This window comes from Panthera uncia, assembly GCF_023721935.1.
Source record: "Panthera uncia isolate 11264 chromosome A1 unlocalized genomic scaffold, Puncia_PCG_1.0 HiC_scaffold_17, whole genome shotgun sequence".
Classification (NCBI taxonomy): Eukaryota; Metazoa; Chordata; class Mammalia; order Carnivora; family Felidae; genus Panthera; species Panthera uncia.
In genome coordinates, this window is record NW_026057577.1 from 55212275 (window position 1) to 55235722 (window position 23448).

The 23448-nt window shown below is 38.5% G+C and overlaps 1 protein-coding gene and 2 pseudogenes across 6 annotated transcripts in view; 1 reads left to right on the plus strand and 2 right to left on the minus strand.

Moving 5' to 3' along the window:
• POC5 (POC5 centriolar protein) overlaps window positions 1-23448 on the minus strand; it is a 47240-nt gene that overhangs the window by 10709 nt on the left and 13083 nt on the right. For 4 of the 6 annotated variants that reach the window (XM_049649657.1, XM_049649656.1, XM_049649659.1 and 1 more), the window contains 7 exons: window positions 21826-21912; window positions 19349-19554; window positions 17464-17640; window positions 14075-14179; window positions 8990-9169; window positions 6549-6702; window positions 1223-1497 (listed from right to left, as the gene is read on the minus strand). In XM_049649657.1, coding sequence (XP_049505614.1) covers window positions 1223-1497; window positions 6549-6702; window positions 8990-9169; window positions 14075-14179; window positions 17464-17640; window positions 19349-19554; window positions 21826-21912 — 1184 coding nt within the window. The remainder of the gene's footprint in view (window positions 1-1222; window positions 1498-6548; window positions 6703-8989; window positions 9170-14074; window positions 14180-17463; window positions 17641-19348; window positions 19555-21825; window positions 21913-23448) is intronic. The other 2 variants (XM_049649658.1, XM_049649661.1) reach the window with 1 other exon arrangement.
• On the minus strand, window positions 6714-8975 carry LOC125935752 (eukaryotic translation initiation factor 3 subunit F-like; annotated as a pseudogene).
• Window positions 15596-15911, plus strand: LOC125935046 (cytochrome c-like; annotated as a pseudogene).

The following is a 23448-nucleotide window of genomic DNA, read 5'->3' on the forward strand; positions in this document are numbered from 1 at the left end:
AAAAAAAAAAAAAAAAAAAAAAAAAAAAAAAGAAGTAAGTCCACGGGGCGCCTGGGTGGCTTGGTCGGTTGAGCGTCCGACTTCGGCTCAGGTCATGATCTCACGGTCCGTGGGTTCGAGCCCCGCGTCGGGCTCTGTGCTGACAGCTCAGAGCCTGGAGCCTGTTTCGGATTCTGTGTCTCCCTCTCTCTGTGACCCTCCCCCGTTCATGCTCTGTCTCTCTGTCTCAAAAATAAACGTTAAAAAAAAAAAAAAAAAAAAGTAAGTCCAGTTGTATCCCTACTCCCCTCACTATGGAGAATCACTCTTTGAATAACACAGGTTTAATAAGAAGAAGGTGAGGAGTCAGAACCCTGATGTACTTTGTGTTAACTCTTCTATATTAATTAGCTTGATCAATTCCCCTTCAGGCAAGTTCTCACACAAATATTCCATCCCCATTCAGTAGTTCCACACTGTATGTACTTCTCTTAAAAGTAGCTAAGTGACTCTAGGAGAAATTATTCCTATCTTTATTCCAATTATGAATTAAAAATGAGAACCTAATCCAATCAAGATGGAGTAACTACAGAGTAGTGTTAATGATATATGTGCATCGAGGAAAAGGGAAAGGTATAGCTGAATACAAAATATACAAAAGAGCCAGTAATCTTCTAAGCCCTTGAAAAATACCCAGGAGAGTTCCCTTCAAAATAGATTAAAAAGCCTGTCATCTTCTCTTTTTCAAATCTATTTTTCCTGAATAGTTCTTGAAAAAACGTGAAATGACAAAGTTATTTTTAATTATCACTACTATAATAGAAGTTTCAGCTATTATTTTCATTATAAATTGTTTAACAAAAATTTTTTAATGTTTATTTTGAGAGAAAGAGAGAGACAGAATGCGAGTGGAGGAGGGACAGAGAGAGAGGGAGACACAGAATCAGAGGCAGCCTCCAGGCTCTGGGCTGTCAGCACAGAGACCAACGTGGGGTTCAAACTCATGAACTGTGAGATCATGACCTGAGCCGAAGTTGGATGCTCAACTAACTGAGCCACCCAGGGGCCCCTTCATTATAAATTGTTTTAGCCACTTTGTATATTAAATATTTTCTATGGCTTGGCCTAAATACCATACAGACTTTTCCTCCATGGGAAAACATGTTCTAAGTTAAAAATATCCAATATACAGTCGGGTTTTCAGCTGTTTTCCCACTCGGGCACCTGCATTAACTGTACTAACCATTTCTTCTGGTCCAGCAGTGGCTGCAGATCCAGCACCCAGAGTTGAGGTAACAGGAAGGTGAGCAGAGGAAGCAGAAGCAGCCCCGGCAGAAGTGATGGAAGCAGCAGAGGGAAATGTGGCAGCACAGGCTGCTCCCACGGCAGCTGCTGGTGGGGATGGTGGCGGCACAATCAGTGAGGGCATCGGAGGGGCCAAAGGATCCAAATGAGCAGAATGTTCTTTTCCTTGAATGCCAGGACCATACTCTTCTTTTTTATTTGTGAAGTCTGTCCCTATCAATCACAAATTAATTCCGTTAAACTTCTTACAAGTTAAGATGACCTTTATGCCCCCAACAACGAAAATACACAGTAGCTAAAATTTAGTTCTAGAGAAGATGTAGAAATTTGTCATGTATTGCATACAATGTTTAACTAACACAGTTTATCATTATTAACTGTTTCGTGTCAGCATTAACCACTAAAGACTTCAGACCATTTCCTTCAATATGTGAAAGCTGAAGATTTGCTCTTATGTCAAAGATAAAAATATGTACTCTGCTATGATGTCAGCTGAGTAAAGTATATTGCCAAAACAGCCATCATAATAATATGTGACCATATTATTTATGTCCTTCTGCATTATTTCATACAACTGTCCTGATAAATGGCCTCGTATTTAGATCTTCAGAATTGTTTTCTGATAACACTATACCCTTTTATTTCCATTTATTGCTACTATCCAAACAAAATCAATGTATTTTTTTTTTTTTAAGGTTATTTATTTATTTTGAGAGAGAGAATCCCAAGCAGGCTCTGCACGGTCAGCGTGGAGCCCCATGTGGGGCTCAAACTCACAGACTGTGAGATCATGACCTGAGCCGAAATCAAGAGTCAGTCGCTCAACCAGAGCTACCCAGGTACCCTAAAATTCAATGTTTTAAATTTGATTTTTCAGCAAAAAATAATAAATCAATAAGTAACACTAAAATTTTTACTTTTAACATTGTAAACAAAATTGATTCTTCCAAAGAGATTTATATAAATCATGAATTAAAAATATATTTGTATACTTAACTAATTTTACTGATATTCTACATAATGATTTCTCAAAAATGAACCTTACCCTTAGATCAAAGGAGTGAGTAACATCAGCTTCCAGAAGCTAGGGCAAAGGGTTTCTTCAAATTTTATATTTTTCTCCCCAATATTAGAATTTAGTTAACATTTCCAGTAAAGATTGTATGTATGTGGCATCTAACACCAGGGTTGAGGGTTTGGAAATTCATTCACTGAGACAATTGAGAATGTGTGAACACAGGGCATTATAGATGCCCATGTGTTTTTTGTTTGTTTGTTTGTTTGTTTGTTTTTTAATGTTTTAGAGAGAGAGAGACAGAGCTTGAGCCGGGGAGGGGAGAGAGAGAAGGAGACAGAATCAGAAGCAGGCTCCAGGCTCTGAGCTGTCACCACAGAGTCAGACGTGGGGCTTGAACCCAGGAACCATGAGATCATGACCTGAGCCAAATCTGTACACTCAACTGACTGAGCCATCAAGGTGCCCCTGCCTTTTTTTTTTTTTTTTTGAAAGAGAGAGAGAGTCAGGGAGGGACAGAGAGAGGGAGAGAGAATCCCGAGGAGGCTCTGCACTGTCAGCACAGAGCCGTACATAGGGCTTGAACCCACGAACCATGAAATCATGACATGAGCCAAAATCAAGAGTCACATGTTTAACTGACTGAGCCACCCAAGCGCCCGATGTGGGGTTCCAACTCACGAACTGTGAGACCACGACCCGAGCTGAAGTCGGATGCCTAGCCACTCAGGCGTCTGAGCCACTCAGAATGAGCCACTCAGACTCTAAACCTCTAGACCCCTATGTTTAAACGGTTTTCGATGTCCACTTTCCATCCAGAGACTTCTCTGTGTAAGTCCTTCTCTTAGGCTATCTTTATATAAAACAGAGTAATAGCACCTCATTAATGAAGTTTAATTAGGATTCTAAGGGACATGTCCTTTGAAATCCTCTGATGAGAGGGACTAACTCAGTGTAAAAGCACCATTTTGTTTTAAAAACAAAACATAGTTTTAACATGTTTTTGACAGTAAGTAATTCAGACTGTGTCTTTTTAGGTGGGTGGAAGACTTCTCATCTGCGGAACCAGTACAAACGTCAGGTCTCACAATGATATTCCCTGGAATAGAGGTAGCTGACTAACTTGTTAATGTGGGCTGATTTATGCAGTTCCATTTTGGTCAATCGCTGTAAGTTTAATAATTATTCTCGCTTTAACTGGGATAAGTTTTTTCATCTGTAAAGGATTTTTCTACTGTTCCTAAAATTGCTTTAATATTTGGCCGGTATCATTTTAAAGGTCATTTTTGTGGTCATATTTTGCCTTCTTCATAAAACTTCTAATTTCCAACCTTTAAGATATAGGATACTGCACAGCATGAGATGCACTTAGATCATGGACAGCAGAGTCGGGAGACATAAAAAAAAAACAGTATTTTGCTATGACAAGATAGGTACGTCAGGAATACTGCATTATTTTCTTTAATGTTTACTTATTTTGAGACAGAGGGTGCACACGGGCGGGGTAGGGGCAGAGAGAGTGGGGAAGAGAAAGGATCCCAAGCAGGCTCCATGCTCAGCGTGGAGCTGATGCGGGAATCGATCCCAGGCCCGTGGGATCATGACCTCAGCTGAAATCAAGAGTTGTATACTCAACTGACTGAGCGACCCAGATGCCTCAGGAACAGTGCATTATAAACAACAGTTGTTTTAGGGGAAGAAATGGGGCCAAAAGTATTTTTTTCCCTAGTGAGAATTAAAAATTTTTTAAACCTGTTAATAAAATGCCAGAAAATTACACATCACAGAGCAAATCCAGCATGAGGTTACACTGAACTTCTGCCTTTGGGAGCTCCACCAACACTATTGCTAGTGTGTATCTCACTATTCCTGTCAATTTTATCTCCCATTGTGATGATCAACAAAGCACCAGGCCACTCAAAACAGTTGAGATCCCAGAACTTGGCATTAGTTGTGGATAAAAGGAGATTTAAAAGCAACAGGGGCAAAACAAATCATGTTGTGTAATTATCAGAATACATTTTCTCCAAATCCTGTTGTGGATATTTGCCTGTAGGAGACAAAGCTGTATTTGAATTTAAAATTTAAGATGGTAAATTTATTAAAGGTGGTAAAACACTGTCCTAGTCAATTCATAACCTGCTTACATAGGTTATGAGAAAGAGGTCTCTTATAATTGAATGTAGGAAGTTCTTATTTTTTTTTCATTTTTTAAAAATGTTTATTATTTTCAGAGACAAAGAGAGACAGAGCACGAGTGGGGGAGGGGCAGAGAGAGAAGGAGACACAGAATCCGAAGTGGGCTCCAGGCTCTGAGCTGTCAGCACAGAGCCTGATGTGGGGCTTGAACTCATAAACCGCGAGATCATGACATGCGTTGAAGTTGGACGCTTCACTGACTGAGCCACCCAGGTGCCCCTGAATATAGGAAGTTCTAATGATAAAATTTGTCACTTGTGAAACCTAGGATCTGTTATAAGTAGGTAATTAAATTCTTCAATTTAATACATACAACTTACTAATAATGACAACTGGTGGTGGTGGTGAGTTTGTTTTTAGTGTTGACACTGAATTGAAAGACCATACTGGAAAAATCAATTCCTTTGGATATTAGCAAGATAAACTAGTCAGCCTTGAGATTCTAGGATTCTAAGTTTTGAACCTGCAAGTGGGCCACACACCATGACTGCTTCAGAAAAAAGTTATCTGCCTTAACTTCCTAGCATCCACAACATGAACAATTTGCATAATAAATGTTTGATGATGCCTGAAAATTAAGGTTATGACAACCACAGAAAAGTTATTCACTGGACTGGAATATTAATGGTGTTACAAAATGAAACTGTCTCATAAAGTGTGAGTCTCAAATAGGATTTAATGTGATGAAATACTGCAAAAAATGTTCATGTACTTACATAAAACAGGCTGACTTCAGACTACAATAATTATCCCATTACTTATCATCTTACATGTCAAAGTATTTTTTGTCTTTTAAAGAGCTTTCAATTATATTTCACTGCATTTCCTCAAGAATCCTTTGTGAACTGGTAGGGAAGATTTATATTATCTTCTTTGTTCAGAGAAGAAAACTAAAACCCAATAAGGAAAATAGGCCTCGGTGCAAATTGGTGACAAAGGATTCGTGTGATTTGCTTTTCTAAGCCATGCTGAAAAAACAATGACACAATCCACACAGATTCCAGCCAACACATGGACTTTTCTTAAAATAAAATTATTTTACTTGACTTCTGTAGATAGGCCTATATTTATATTTCAGTTTTAGTTGAGGCATCTCTTAAATTGAAGACAAGCAATTTAAAAAAAATTTTTTTAATGTTTATTTTTGAGAGACAGAGAGACAGACAGACAGACAGAGACAGAGCAGGAGCATGAGCATGAGCAGGGAAGGGGCAGAGACAGAGACACAGAATCCAAAGCAGGCTCCAGGCTCTGAGAAGTCAGCACAAAGTCCGATGGGGGCTCGAACTCACAAGCCATGAGATCGTGACCTGAGCTGAAGTCAGACACTCAACCTCCTAAGCCACTCAGGCACCCCAAAGACAAGCAATATTTAAAATGGGACACCATGACTAGATAAATATTTCATCAACAAAATAGTCCAAAGAATTTGGCTATTTGATCAACAAATACAAATTTTGTACTTAAAGGTACTGCAATTATTAGTTAAAAGAGCCTTAAAATAATGTTATACATTCAAAACGTCATTTTAACATTGACCCTAAACACTTAAGAGTTGACTGTTTACTTGATCATATCTAAGATACCATAAGTAACCAAGACTAAGTGATTTTTATGGCAGATTATGATACCATGAAGTTAAAACTACCCATACCTGGGGGCACCTGGGTGGCTCAGTCGGTTAAGTGTCCGACTCTTGATTTCGGCTCAGGTCATAATGTCAAAGTTCGTGAGTTCGAGCCCCACATGGGGCTCCACGCTGACAGTGCAGAGCCTGCTTGGGATTCTCTCTCTCTCTCTCTCTCTCTCTCTCTCTCTCTCTCTCTGCCCCTACCCCACTCATGCTCACTCTCTCTCTCTCTCTCTCTCTCAAAATAAATAAACTTTAAAAAATTTATTTAAAAAATCTAAAAAAATAAAAACAATTAAAAAAAATACCAGTACCTGGTCAAGGCCTATTCTTTGCAGAAAATTAGTATTACAGACCACACCAATCACTGAAATATCCTCAAATCCTTTTCAAAGTAGACAGAGAACCTTAAATACTAACCTGTATCGCCTTTGTTTTGAAATATAGTCATAGCTTCGAGATTTAATGCACACACCCCCCTCATGAAAGCTTTCTTCATGGAATCTTCAAAATGCTCTTTTTCATGCTGCATTCTTTGGATCTCAGCTTTTGCATTTTCCAAAGCTCCAGATAACTAAATAAGGGGAATTTTTAAAAAGAAGAAAAAGATTTGAGATACAAGGAAGGATATTATTTACTGTTCAAAAATCAGCCTTATACTGTGAAGTGTTTTTTGTTTTTTGTTTTTTTTTTTTACAAAAGAGTAAGCTATGTTTATTTAAAGTCACAAGCAGTTGATGGACTCCGTATGACTCAGACTATAAGGAAACCATTCTACTTCATTCCATTCTGAGTCCTAGGGGGGCCCAGACTGGCAGGAGTGCTGCTTGGGGCCCGCTGACAGGTTTAAAGGTTTCTCACGGCAATCTGTGACTGTGTGAGATTGGCCAGGCAGGTCACCATTAGCAGGTTGCAGATGTTGCTTTTGAGCATGGTCTCAAAGTTATCAGGAACTATCTTGGGTACTTGGTTAACCAGATTCATTAAGAAGCGGCCCACAGTATCGTCAGCTGACAGCTTTCCACACAGCACGTCCTCTGCATACCACAACACTGTGCTCAGGGCATCCTAGATGCCAGCCGATGCCCCTCCTACTTGCTGCAAGTTGCTTGAGAGTCTGATCACTGGGTTGGGGCTAAAACAGGTCTTCGTGATCTGGTCAACTGCGATGTGTTCAGTGTCAGAATATGCATAGTTCACTGTCAGAGGTGTGGACATCCCCCCAGGGACACCCATTAAAGTGCCGACATAGGTAGCCATTCCTGAGGTGAATGGGGTTGGGAGCTTCAGGGCTGTAGTATTCCTGAATCGGCACAGAATGCTTTATGAAGTCACGGCCTGTGGCGTACCAGCCCAGGATGAGCTCATCTGGAGAGACTTTCTTGGTAATTCACACATGTGCTTAGTGAATGCCATGTCAACAGCCACCTCATCTTCTGACTCACTGTGCAGCACTAAAAGGCAGTTTGTGACTTCCACTGAATGCTAGTCAACAGGTCCCAGCAGGGTCCCAATAACTTGGGCAGCACCTTCACTGAGTGTCTTGTGGCTGTCCGCAACAGAGGCCAAATGACCAGGTGGAGCCCGACCACACGGCTGCTGGGGTGGGGCCTGACAGGGCAGGACCAGGCAGTGACCACACTGGGTCTGTGCTGGGGTCTGGCCCAGAGCCCATGGTCCTAGCCAATGCAGCTGCCGGGTATGAGGAGGAGGCTGGAGCTGGTGTTGGAGCCAGAAGCGGCGCTGAGGCTGTGAGGCTGGGGCAGGGGTGGGGGCGGAGGCAGGGGCTGGCGCTGCCGGTGTGGCCATCTTGTTGAGCTGTGAAGTCACTTTTGTGTCAAACACTAAAAACACTTTACCGCACACCTCTTCCGCCAGGCATCTCAATTTATTTTAAAAGGTGCATCTTACCTCATTCCTAACTGTAAGATGGAGGTTCAAACAAGGAAAATTTCATACCAGTCCCACCAAAGGGTGCTGATGTGTTTTACTTATAAAGATATGTCATTTCTTACCATAAAACATTCATGCAGAATAACACCCAAAATACATGAAGAGCCACAAACTCTCACCTCTTCAGAAAAAAATACCTAAATGCAATATTAACAGAATTTCCTCCCTTCCTTCCTTCCTTTCTCTAAATGTCATTTAGAGAACTTAAAGTACAAAGTGACATTAGGTAAAACACTCTTTCCCATCGACCAAATCTGAAGGGACTGCATTTTTTTTTTGTATGTTATTTTGAATTGCAGAAAATTATTGGTACAACGAAACTTATTTTTAACATTAAGAACTTAGTACTATGATGACGAAAAAAGGTTTTTCTGTGACTATGTGATTTCAAGAGGCCTACCGCATTCTTCACTAGGGATTAACTTCATTTTGGGTCTCAAATATTTTCCCTTGGAAACGATGTTTATTTTATAAATAAAAGTCAATGGGAAAATAACTTCAGTTTATATACAACAGCTTTGTATCAACCTTATAGGAACACAATTTGCTTAAATTAGCACAAGGATAAACATTTTTCTTTTAAGTCTTTATTTTCAGCTCAAAAAGGCCAAATGAAGAAGCCTAAGAGTACGCGTTCTTAGAAATGTAAGGGTCTATGGGTGATTTATGTTTCCAAGGGAAATGTACATACACGAGATCAAACACGAGTTCCTAGATCAGAGTAAATAAGTCTGTAGGTCTGACTTAATAGTGTTGTTTTTTCCCAGGAGTCTCATTTGAACCTACGTGACATTAAATGGAACTGGAGAAACGGGTCACTCTGGCTAACTATAAACGAATAGTGAGTGATGCTATCCACCTTTTTATTTTTACTGAAAGAAAGTGAAGGTATACACAAAAAAGTTTACCGCAGCAACTTTGGTTTCATAATCGTTGGAAATCTGGACACAAACTTCTTCTGCTCTTGCTTGACAAGCTCGTTCCACCACATCTTTCCATTGCTTCTGTACTATGGATCGCCAGCCTTTCCAGACTTTCTTCAGTAAAGTTCTCTGGAAGTACTGGTCAGCTAGTTTGCCTTCATAGACCTAAATGAAAGTAATATACAACCTCAAAAACACGGTAGGCTGGTAAATATATAGGCGATGATATTAAAAAACATAATGTAACACAGTGGTAAGCAGTGTACATGTTATCATTTAATCCTGTGTAATCATATTTTTCTCATGTGCAGACAGGAGAACAGGCTGAGAGAGGTTAAGGAACCGGCCCATGTCACACAGCTTTCATAGAAAGGGAAAAACCAGCCTCGCCTCATTTCAGAACCTAACCTCCAATCCTTGTATCAATGCTTTATGCAACTACTCAAGTTAGGAGGAAAAAAATAAATAAATAAAGCGCAAATGAAAGAAAAGGAATAATGTGCCGTTATTAGAGTTATGAATCTGTAGGACCATTTAGCTGAATGTAGGCCTAAGAGAAGAACAGAGAGTGGCTGCAAGACAGAAAGGGTGGTGGCTGTGATTTCAGGTGCCACTGCTCTCTCTTCAGCCTGGTGGCCACCACCTGAAGCAAGACTAATTTAATTTACACCCTTTGCCATCATACACAGGGCCAAGCAGATCTAAATAGAAACATATACCATTCTTCCTGTATCAACTAATTTAAATTCTTTTGAAGAAATAGTTCCAATTTTCAATTTTTTTAAATTGAAAAAGCTACTCAAAAACTGATGGCAGAAAATATATGGAAACAAACGATAGTGAAAATACAACAATCCAAACACTTTGGGATGCAGCGAAGGCAGTCCTGAGAGGAAAATACATGGCAATCCAGGCCTATCTCAAGAAATAAGAAAAATCCCAAATACAAAATCTAACAGCACACCTAAAGGAAATAGAAGCAGAGCAGCAAAGACACCCCAAACCCAGCAGAAGAAGAGAAATAATAAAGATCAGAGCAGAAATAAACAATATAGAATCTAAAAAAACGGTAGAGCAGATCAACGAAACCAAGAGTTGGTTTTTTGAAAAAATAAACAAAATTGACAAACCTCTAGCCAGGCTTCTCAAAAAGAAAAGGGAGATGACCCAAATAGATAAAATCATGAATGAAAATGGAATTATTACAACCAATCTCTCAGAAATACAAGCAATTATCAGGGAATACTATCAAAAATTATATGCCAACAAACTGGACAACCTGGAAGAAATGGACAAATTCCTAAACACCCACACTCTTCCAAAACTCAATCAGGAGGAAATAGAAAGCTTGAACAGACCCATAACCAGTGAAGAAATTGAATCAGTTATCAAAAATCTCCCAACAAATAAGAGTCCAGGACCAGATGGCTTCCCTGGGGAATTCTACCAGACATTTAAAGCAGAGATGATACCTGTCCTTCTCAAGCTATTCCAAGAAATAGAAAGGGAAGGAAAACTTCCAGACTCATTCTATGAAGCCAGTATTACTTTGATTCCTAAACCAGACAGAGACCCAGTAAAAAAAGAGAACTACAGGCCAATATCCCTGATGAATATGGATGCAAAAATTCTCAATAAGATACTAGCAAATCGAATTCAACAGCTTATAAAAAGAATTATTCACCATGATCAAGTGGGATTCATTCCTGGGATGCGGGGCTGGTTCAACATTCGCAAATCAATCAACGTGATACATCACATTAATAAAAGAAAAGAACCACATGATCCTGTCAATCGATGCAGAAAAAGCATTTGACAAAATTCAGCATCCTTTCTTAGTAAAAACCCTCGAGAAAGTCGAGATAGAAGGAACATACTTAAACATCATAAAAGCCATTTATGAAAAGCCCATAGCTAATATCATCCTCAATGGGAAAAAACTGAGAGCTTTCCCCCTGAGATCAGGAACACGATGGGGATGTCCGCTCTCACCGCTGTTGTTTAACATAGTGTTGGAATCAGCATCAGCAATCAGACAACAAAAGGAAATCAAAGGCATCAAAATTGGCAAAGATGAAGTCAAGCTTTCACTTTTTGCAGATGACATGATATTATACATGGAAAATCCGATAGACTCCACCAAAAGTCTGCTAGAACTGATACATGAATTCAGCAAAGTTGCAGGATACAAAATCAATATACAGAAATCAGGTGCATTCTTATATACTAATAATGAAGCAACAGAAAGACAAATAAAGAAACTGATCCCATTCACAATTGCACCAAGAAGCATAAAATACCTAGGAATAAGTCTAACCAAAGATGTAAAAGATCTGTATGCTGAAAACTATAGAAACCTTATGAAGGTAATTGAAGAAGATATAAAGAAATGGAAAGACATTCCCTGCTCATGGACTGGAAGAATGAATATTGTCAAAATGTCAATACTACCCAAAGCTATCTACACATTCAATGCAATCCCAATCAAAATTGCACCAGCATTCTTCTCGAAGCTAGAACAAGCAATCCTAAAATTCATATGGAACCACAAAAGGCCCCGAATAGCCAAAGTAACTTTGAAGAAGAAGACCAAGCAGGAGGCATCACAATCCCAGACTTTAGCCTCTACTACAAAGCTGTAATCATCAAGACAGCATGGTATTGGCACAAAAACAGACACAAAGACCAATGGAATAGAACAGAAACCCCAGAATTAGACCCACAAAAGTAGGGCCGACTAATCTTTCACAAAGCAGGAAAGAATATCCAATGGAAAAAAGACAGTCTCTTTAACAAATGGTGCTGGGAGAACTGGACAGCAACATGCAGAAGAATGAAACTAGACCACTTTCTTACACCATTCACAAAAATAAACTCAAAATGGATAAAGGACCTGAATGTGAGACACGAAATCATCAAAACCCTAGAGGAGAAAGCAGGGAAAGACCTCTCTGACCTCGGCCGCAGCAATTTCTTACTTCACACATCCCCAAAGGCAAGGGAATTAAAAGCAAAAATGAACTATTGGGACCTCATGAAGATAAAAAGCTTCTGCACAGCCAAGGAAACAATCAACAAAACTAAAAGGCAACAAACGGAATGGGAAAAGATATTTGTAAATGACATATCGGACAAAAGGCTAGTATCCAAAATCTATAAAGAGCTCGCCAAACTCCACACCCGAAAAACAAATAACCCAGTGAAGAAATGGGCAGAAAACATGAATAGACACTTCTCTAAAGAAGACATCCGGATGGCCAACAGGCACATGAAAAGACGCTCAACCTCGCTCCTCATCAGGGAAATACAAATCAAAACCACACTCAGATATCACCTCACGCCAGTCAGAGTGGCCAAAATGAACAAATCAGGAGACTACAGATGCTGGAGAGGATGTGGAGAAACAGGAACCCTCTTGCACTGTTGGTGGGAATGCAAACTGGTGCAGCTGCTCTGGAAAACAGTGTGGAGGTTCCTCAAAAATTAAAAATAGACCTACTCTATGACCCAGCAGAGTAGCACTGCTAGGAATTTACCCAAGGGATACAGGAGTACTGAGGCATAGGGGCACTTGTACCCCAATGTTTATAGCAGCACTCTCAACAATAGCCAAATTATGGAAAGAACCTAAATGTCCATCAACTGACGAATGGATAAAGAAATTGTGGTTTACATACATAATGGAGTACTACGTGGCAATGAGAAAGAATGAAATATGGCCCTTTGTAGCAACGTGGATGGAACTGGAGAGTGTGATGCTAAGTGAAATAAGCCATACAGAGAAAGACAGATACCATATGTGTTCACTCTTATGTGGATCCTGAGAAACTTAACAGAAACCCATGGTGGAGGGGAAGGAAAAAAAAAAAAAAGAGATTAGAGTGGGAGAGAGCCAAAGCATAGGAGACTCTTAAAAACTGAGAACAAACTGAGGGTTGATGGGGGGTGGGAGGGAGGGGAGGGTAGGTGATGGGTATTGAAGAGGGCATCTTTTGGGATGAGCACTGGGTGTTGTATGGAAACCAATTTGACAATAAATGTCATATATTAAAAAAAAAAAAAAAACTGACGGCAGCCTCCACTATGTCCACTAACATTTAAACATAATATATTCTGATTATGTCAGTTGGTAAATAACTTTCAAAATACGGCATACTCATTAAATAGCTCTTTTCTCTATGATAATGTAGATTCAATCTATTGGGATTCATAAAAAAAATGAAAGCACTAGGAATTATTCTTCAAGGAGAAATCCTGTTCCACGATAGTAATAGCCTTTTCTTTAAGTATTCAGAACTAAATGCAGAGAGATCATTCCATGGCTCACATAAACATCAAATACACACACACACACACACACACACAACGCATCTATCCCCTATACTCTTGAGTCTCTATACTGTCTTCTTGTGGGATATACATATCCTCTCATCTTTTCCACTTCTGATACAATAATTTATTACTCGCTCTCAGTTTATATTTACTCTGCTATACTGATTCAACTCTTACTTAACTAAAATAAAGACAATCACAGTTAAATTATAAACAAACTAAAGATAATTTTTAAAAAGCTACACAGACATGGCTTTCTTTGATTCTCACTCTAAGTCAAGTCTACAAAACAAACGATCAGTTTTATAACGTATCAATACAGTAGTGCCTCTTTATGAAGAGACTATATGGATACATTCAGGCATGTGTGAAGCAGAAACAATATAAGAAGCATATGATATGTTAGACATTATCAATTCCTTCTCCACACAATCACATCTGAATTTAAATTTGTTAAAAGGGTTCCGTGACAAGGGCATTTGTAAGTCAGTTATGATCCTTACTATGAAGTAGGGGATGATAGATCAATAGGTCTATAAAATATGAGGTATTTTTTTCCAAAATACACCAAAATCAAATTCCTTTAAAATCTAGGCAACATTAAATTGTAAATTCATTTTGATTTATTAGAAAACAAATCTTTCTTTGACTTTAACAGGAGCTCCAAAATGTGATCCTACACCCTTTTGAGTTCAGAAGTCTAGTATCTGTCGGTTATTGTTTTGTTTTTATACTTACATCCTGTCTGGATTTAACATGGCCAATTCGCCAGTGGAAGAATGTTCTCATCAGCTCTATCCTTTCCTTTTGCTTGCCTATGGCATGAGACAAGCTAGAAATCACCTGTAAATAGCAATTAACACAATTATTGTAATGTCACAATAATTGGTAAAGTGACTTTCACATATATCAAAAAGTGCTCAAAAGAATACCTGTGGAGCACTACTACATTCATCTAATTAACCTCATTATTATCTTTAAAAACACCAAAAAGCTTGTCCACCTGAATGCACTACATATCAATGAATGAAGGAGAGCAAAAGAGGAAAGAAAGAAAAGCCTTCATTATTTCTATCTTGATAATCACAAAAAAAGTTTATGTATATAAAATTAATACTCATTGACATTTAATTCAAGAAAGATGACTACACATTTGAAAATTTTGCCACATACACAGAAAGGCTTTGTGCACTACATTTGAGGGTAGGGACCAGGTTTTAAACATCTTTCTGGTCCCTTAAGTACCTTTAATAACCTTGGGTTAGAAGTTGCTCACTAACTGTTTAAGGATTTTCTGGATTCAACAAACTCATAAAAGCAAACAAGAGTTATACCATAATGTACTTCTTCAGTGATGCTATTCTCGTTCTTTTTTAAATAAATCTACGAATGTTTTTAAAACCTAAGATAATATTCTTTCTTATAAAGAAATGAGTGATTGAAATATATATTTTAAATTGGCCACATTAAAGTGAGATTTAGTAAATTAGGCATATTTATTGAGAGACATTTATTCTGGTTCTTCTTTAAATAATTTTCAAAAGTGGAAAAGGGCATACATTTCTGTTAAAAGGCACAGACTGTTCATCTTATTCATTTTCAAAAACTGGACACATATGTATACTCTTTTATGTGTGATACTTTGAAATTAAAAAAAAAAAAGTTTCAAATATTTTAAAACCTCAGGATAGAGTTTTGAGGCCAAGAGAGAAAATGAGTGACATTAGTATCTAGGGTTTCAAAAAAGTAAACTATATAAAATGTTTGATTTTATATCATACCCTGAACATCAAAAGAAATGTGTATTTAAAAAAATATACAGTCTTTATCTAGTTCATTAAAACAGTGCTGCATCTGCAGACCAGGAGCTGAGCTGTCGCCTCTGAAAGCTAACATCCTCCCGGGGGGAGCCATGGATTTACTGCACAGTCTGCTGTGTGGAATTAGCACAGACGTGAACCTTACTCTCTCGTTCTTAAGAGGCTAATGGAAAGTGAAATAAAAAGTATTCTCAGGGCACTTGGGTGGCTCAGTCAGTTAAGTGTCTGACTCTTAAGTTTCTGCTCAGGTCATGATCTCACAGTTCATGAGTTCAAACCCAGAGCAGGGCTCCGCACTGACAGCATGGAGACGGCTTGGGATTCTCTCTCTGCCCGCCCCTCCCCTCTCAAAATAAATAAATAAGCTTTAGAGAGAGTTGGACATCCGGCTTGTGAGTGGGTACCTTCATTTCACGTGCGACCTAAGAGCGATTTAAAAATGGGTGATATTGAGAAGAGCAAGGAGATTTTGTTCAGAAGTGCACCCAGTGCCATACCATGGAAAAGGGAGGCAAGCACAAGACTGGGCCAAATCGCCATGGTTTATTTGGGGGAAAGGTCAAGCCCCTGGATTTTCTTATAGGGATGCCAACAAGAACAAAGGCATCACCTGGGGAGAGGAGACACTGATGGACTATTTGGAGAATCCCAGCAAGTACATCCCTGGAACAAAAATGACTTTCGCTGGCATTAAGAAAGCAGGGGAAAGAGCAGACTTGATAGCTTATCTCTAAAAAGCTACTAAGGAACAATAGTTGGCCGTTGCCTTGTTTATTACAAAACAAAAATGTCTCATGACTTTTTTTATGTGTCCCGTATTTAAATAAATCGTATACACCAGAATTCAGATCATGAATGGCTGATAGAATATTTCTTTTGGACCGTCCTGATTTAAATAAGATTAGCTTGTGGGGCACCTGGGTGGCTCAGTCAGCTGAGCGTCCGACTTCGGCTCAGGTTATGATCTCACAGCTTGTGAGTTCGAGCCCCGCGTCAGGCTCTGCGCTGACAACTTGGAGCCTGGAGCCTGCTTTGGATTCTGTGTCTTCCTCTCCCTCTGCCCCTAACCACTCGCATTATGTCTCTGTCTCTCTCAAAAATAAACAGTAAAAAAAAAAAAAATTAAGTAAGATTAGCTTCTGGTTAAATGAGTATGATTCGATTTTTGAACTTTGATAGTAATTCTAGTTCAGCAAGTGCTGTCATTGTTTTCCCCTTTCAAAAATGATTGGAATTGATTACATGTTCAGCTTTTCACAGAGATGATAAATGCCATCTTTAAACTTACATCTCTAAACTTAAACTTATTTAGATTTATATGGCTGATTATATCAATATATTTAAATACTGAGGAAATCCCTTCGCTGTATCAGAACAGCAAGACTCAGCTGTGATTCAAGTTGTGTTTATTAGCCTGTTAAAGGCAAGGGCTGACGATAAGCTGGCAATGTCCACTTTATCTTTTTAGTCTTAACTATGCCGATTTAATTAAAATTCCCTCCATTTAAAATGTTGCCTTTGGCTTAATGAAAGGCATTTTAGTGTGGTTTATGTATAGTATTAAATAAAGAATATTAACAGTTCTCATGTCTTATAGATGAGCTGTAAGGTCAGATGCTTTTAAAATTGAGTGTGATAAGGTATAGTAGCAGATTTGGCTTGTGAATTCTTTACTAAGTTATAATTCAGGAATGTCATCTAAACAGCTATTCAAAAATACAACTGTGGAATTACCATATATGTATGATTGGTGCTTTTGCCAACTTGTTAGAAGGGTTAAAGTAGAGGAGAAATATCAGCACCAATTTGTAAATTATGTGATAAGGCTTAAGATAATTAAAAACAAAATCACAGATCAAAAAAAAAAGCTTTAAAAAAAGTGTTCTCCATGTCTATCAATAAAACGAAAAAGACATCATCAATGAAGAAAGACATAGCATCGATAAAATGTGAGATACTTAAAATGACCCCTAAAAAGATGGTTTAAAATGTGGGTAATGCTGGTTCCCCAATGTTCTCTTAAGAGCAGTTAGGAAAAAAAGACCGGGGAAAAGAAATTAGTGTTCCCACATTCAGCACACACTTCTAAAACTTCGAGCACACTGAAGCTGATGACAAAGATTAAATGACAAGACGCTGGCATGTTTAAGAGGAAGAATATATCTTATTCCTATGTATCTATTTTTTCAGTTTCTGAAGCAATCTTCCCTTTGTATCTTGTATGACCTAAATAATCAGTTCCTGGCATTTATTGCCTAGCAAGATTTTTACTGCATCTCACTTAAAAAGAAATACAAAAGTGAAGACCTCATCTTTCCTCCCAATAGAGATTTCATAGGCTTTTTGCAGCTCCTTCAAACTGTTGATCTGGTTGCACAGTTGTTTCAAATGTGCTTCGTGTTTTTCTTTCTCTTTTTTCATTTCCATTCGGTGCCAGTCAATAAAATTAAGTCTCCATTTACTTAGTTCAGATATGATGTTTGTCTGAAAAATAAACATGCCAGCAATTAAGCAGTGTGTTTAGTACTGCTTCTTAAAATTACACTGGAATTAAGAAACATTAAAACTAATCGGTACAAGCAATCAACATAAGAGCTATTTATAAAAGCCACTAATGAAAACGTTTGCAAGTTCAACAGTTGTGGCTCTTCTCAGGTCACATTCACCATACTAAGGAAATGGATTTTTTTTTCCTACTTTAAGTCACTTTGTATGAAACCTTGCTGTCCTTTGAAAACATTTCTGGTCCTTCCGTGGTTTATTCAAGGACTTTAATGTCCATATTAAGATAGATCAAGGAGGGCAGAAAGTCAGAGTATGGCCTTGGCTCAGCCACGGGACTGGGAAGTTATTTAGATAGAGGTGGATAACAGAAACCAGGGGGGTTGACGCTTTCTTTCCCCAAATCGTTTATCACAGAGGCCATCTTACCACAAATTGCTAAGTCTGATCCCTTTTCCCCCAACTGAATGGCATAAGTAAAAATACCAAATAATCATGTTATCAAAACAACTGCCTAACAATATGCTTAACTGAACAGAGAACATATTACGTGATTAGCGGTAGCACTTACACCATGACACAGATATGAAACCTGTTCCAAGGGGGAAAATGGTAAAAACTATACTAAAAGATTATTTCTAGAATTTATGGTTCCCAATAATAGAGAAATAAAAATGCCATAAAACCCTCAGGACTTTAATTTCACCATATATGTGAATATTCAGTTTTCTCAAACTATGTTTCAGAAAAACTGTCATTTTCTCCATTATATATATGTATATATATTTTTTAAAGTTTATTTCTTTTGAGAGAGAGAGAGAGAGCACGAGCAGGGGAGGGGCAGAGAGAGAGGGAGAGAGAAAGAGAGGGAGGGAGGGAGGGAGAGAGAGAGAGGGGGGGGGGAGAGAGAGAGAGAGAGAGAGAGAGAGAGAGAGAGAGAGAATCCAAGAAGGCAGGCTCCACACTATCAGCGCAGAGCCCAATGCGGGGTTTGAACTCACAAAACACAAGATCATGACCTGAGCCAAAACCAAGAGTCAGAGGCTTAACACTGAGCCACCCCGGCACCCTTCCATTATATTTTAAATAGAAAAAAATTTGCCATTTCTGTAATACCTTATTTTATTTAGAGGCCAATACCACCACTAAAATAGTCAGCTTTTATAGACTTACCAGTTACACAAGGTGGTTGCTATAAGCAGCTACAAAATGAATATACGTTGCTAAAACTGGATGCTGTGTTACATATAAAAGGAGACATGTTCATTCGTCACAGCTATGAGATGGTAAGGATTCAATAGGTATCTTTGTCACACGTAGGCTGAGTCTTTAAAAACACCCGAGAAGTTCAGTGGAACCTACAGAGCTATTCAGCAACTACTGAAAACCTTGCTAATTCAAAACATGGTTTCTGATCTAGTAGCATCACCTGGGAGCTTGTTAGAAATGCATAATCTTGGGCCCTGATCAAGACCAACTGACAAGCTGGTTTAACAGGATTCCCAGATGATGCGTACAGATATTAAAGACTGAGAAGGACAGACTTAAAACACTGGACTAACCTTCTAAGGAAACTAAAGATTTTTTTCACAAAATCTTTTGATTCAAAGAAAAGAACAGGAAATAGTGGAATCAAGAGCAAAACTGTTATACTACATATGAAACAACTGTAACTGAACAACTGTAATACCTTAAGTCCTGAACTCCAAAGATCAAGTACATTTTCCATCTTCTGAAGGTTTTCATCAGAAATAAGAAAATCGCTCACAACAATTTCATGGGCATCTGCATGACTAGAAACAGATGCTGGTGAGGAAGAGTCACCTAAGAGGTTAGAACTGAAAAAGTCCATGACTGGGTGAGAAGGCTTCCTCGGTGACAACACTGGTGATGACCCTGGAATAGAGGAAAGTTGTTGTGGTCAGGCCAGATTGAGAATAACCCAAATGGTAAGAAATTCCAGTGGAAGGTAAGACGTCAGTGACCTTCAGAAGTAGAGGAAAATGCAGAGAAATAACCTTTCAGTTTACTTACTCTTTTTTTTTTTAGCGTTTATTTATTTATTTTGAGAGAAAGAGAGCACATGACTCTTGTCAACTTTACAAGTTGAGCACCTGACTTTTGATTTTGGCTCAGGTCATGATCCTGAGGTGTGGGATCAAGTCCCATGTTAGGCTCTGCACTGAGCATGGAGCCTTTTGGGATTCTCTCTCTCTCTCCCTTTGCCCCTCTCCAACCCATCCCCTTCTCTTTCTCTCTCAGAAAAGAGAGAGATAGACAGAGAGAGAGAGAGAGAGAGAGAGAGAGAGAGAGAGAGAGAAAGAAAGGGTTAAGTAATGGACCAAGGTCCCAGTGGTTGTCTATAGGTCATTATTACTTTATATAACACACTGGTGAGGGTTTTAACACCAGTAAAATTCAACACTGTAAGCACAAAGAGTAGTTTAGTTTTAACAGATACTCAGTTGTAAGGCACACTGTTAGCCTTCAACACACAGGTGAAAACATACACGTCTATATATGTATACACATATATGTATATAATTTCCATCCTCTGCCCATATACATGGTAGAGGGTAGTGGGCTGGGGTGGAGGATAGATGTAGGGGTGAAAGCCAGTGCCAGAACAGGCATCTACCTTTCAAAAGCACAAAACAGAAAAGATTACTATTTTATCACACATGTATGCTGGAATTAGAGACGGTTTATCATTTCTCACATATCTCACTTTTATTACAAGGGTCCTAATAACCAAGACTGAAAGGCCTTCTTCTTTTCCTTGGACAATGAGATGAGTCAAACAGATAAATCTACTGTAGAACTTGTTACTTGAAAGTAAATCAAGAACTCTTTGCAAAAGGGAAAATCACGCTCTAATATATATGTTTTACATAAAAAATTTATTCAGTAAATGGTTCAGGCTAGTCAACTATGAAACACCGCCTCCATACTGTGAAGAATAAACCCAGAGAATAAAGCAGAGTGACAAAGTATGTGAATGTTCTCTTTCACTAGATTTCACCAACAATATCTGCACCCACAGGAAAAGCAATAGACTCTGATTTTTCATTTTTACTTATTTTAAAAAAATTGTTTTAATATTTATTTATTTTTGAGACAGACAGAATGTGAGCAGGGGAGGGGCAGAGAGAGAGAGGGAGACACAGAATCCAAAGCAGGCTCAAGGCTCTGAGCTGTCAGCACAGAGTGCGACATGGGGCTCGAACTCATGAACCGTGAGATCATGACCTGAGCCAAAGTTGGACACTTAACCGACTAAGCCACCCAGGCACTCCTCTGATTTTTAATTTTTAAACATATATCCACCTTTTGAAAAAGAGAATCATATAACTGAAGAACTTGAAAGGTCCCCAAGTATTATACCACCCAAGCCTTTTTTGTACAAGTGAGCAAACCAAAGGTTAGAGGCATTTCTTGTAGGGTGGCTTACATGGCCCGTACATTAAATAACATTATATCACAGAGCAAGAAGACTGTTCTATTTTAATTATTTAATCACTTCAATCTGGTGCTAGTGTGCTTTTATAACCTCTGTAACACTTGCTCATCTCTCCTTTCAACCAAGGAAAAGCAGATTTCAGGCTGAACACATCACCAGCAGTCTTCAATCAAAACTTACTAATTGTTAGTTGCATTCATTTTTACCATTGATTTCTATTTATAAAGGGTATATTAGTTTTATTCTATAATCAGTAATGACACAAATTTTTCTTCTAATGAGTTTAAGCTAAAAATGAATATATCTAAAGAAAAAATGACAGAACAAGGGGTATAAAGATAGGACAAAAATCACTAAGTTGGTACACAAATGCCTGAATGTTGGAAAAGAATGCACTGGTTCATGAAAACATTGAAATTGGCCAAATTAGCTGACTCCCATGAAATCTTTTAAAGTACTGCCCTCTAATCTAGCAGTTTTAAGAAAGGATGCCACACACTGTAATACATTAACCTGTCTTAATTGTACTATTTTAGAATTTTGGGAAATTATTTTAAATAGTATTAGTTAATAAATCAGCAACAGCAGCATTTTAAAATCATGCCAATGAGTAATATGCTGAAATGATTCCTCTTACTACACAAATAAAATTCATCAAACCACAAAATGTTGTATGTTAATAAAAACAAACTGAGGAAAAGTCATACCATCTGTCTTTGAATGACTTGAAATATTCAAATCACATCCTTTTCCAACTTCCATCCTTGTTTCTTTTACTACAGGGCTATTTCCTGCTGAAAATAAAATAATTTTTTTATTAAACCAAACCACTCTTATATCAAATGCCTAATCACACATACTTAATTTAAGAGGGTAGCAGTACATAGGATTTTAGAACAGCAAAATACAACATGCTGGGGATAGAGGAACACTAAGCCAAAGAACAAAGAGAAGGACAAAACTGAGAGAACAAAGTCTTAACTATATCATTAATAAGCTCAATTTTACCCACCAAATATAGATGGAAGAGAATTCAGCCTACTGTAGCATTCAGTTCACACTAAGAGACTGAGTGGATGAATGACATTAGAACTTAGAAGCTATGCAATCTTACATTGGATATTTCCAGGGGCCTGCTGCCATCAAGGTAAAGTGACACTGGTTCCCTCACTTGCAGCTCAGGAACCACTGGTCAATACACGGTGGAAATAAAATGGGGGAAAACCTCACAAGAATGGCTGTGTGGAAGGCTTATATACACTTTGGCAACTTCAACATACCTCACTTACATCAAGCAACAGCAATACCAAGAGGAAAGAATGGGATGATGAACTTACATATTCTTATCAATCTTCGTGTGAATCGAGATATCTAAATTCACTGCATGTTGTGTGCTTAGATCGCAAATCCTTTTTCGAAAAGGCAGAGTATAAACAAATAAATACTATCTTCCATGCTAGAGAAGAACAGGGGTCTTAAATCCCAAGTGATGACCTTGAAAGGTTGGAGAGCCACGGCAAGGAGAGGACTCCAATGTTGTGTCACTGGGAACAACAGTACAGCAAGGAAGCAAGTGTCTGGTGACTCCCTTAAGGGAGGGGCATACAGGGTGAACACACGGATTGACTAGTTACATATTTCGTAAGACAGTATGCAGCCCTTTGGGTGTGTTCAACAGGAACTACAGGCTCAGGTACCCAGGGTAATCAAGACATGGTCAAGATCACTGATGTACAATGAATGAACCCCGGGGCCCTGCCTCTTGAATACCAATTAAAATTTGGGCAGAAAATGTTTCAGGGTAAAATATTGTGGTGGTAAAGTAAATATATGCATTTTACGGTTCTGGCCCTATCTGATGATCAAGTGCAGTATGCTGAAGTCTAGCAGTGGATAGTCCATGTCTACCAAGAGACAGGAACAAAATACTAGGGCTGTAACTTATCGGAACCCCAGGAGCCTGTTGATTCTGAGTAGGCTGTTTCATGTGCCTTCAAGGAGACATCCCTGGAGTTATGCCTACTGTTGATAACTACCCATCACCAGGCCTATCTTTGGAGGGTTTTCTGTGCCCTTTGAAGGAATACTTTTTTACAGCAAGTTGTTTGGGATCCTGTACTTTACCGAATAAGGAATGGATAGGTGAAAGGAGGTTTATCTTCCTTTCTCCACCTTTCATTCACCTATCAACATACATCCTGGCTTGTATTAACTGTCAATTCTGTCAATGACGTAGTCCAAAATGGGTTCGCCTTTGTGGTGATAATTTTTTTTTTTTAATTTTTTTTTTTAAACGTTTATTTATTTTTGAGACAGAGAGACACAGCATG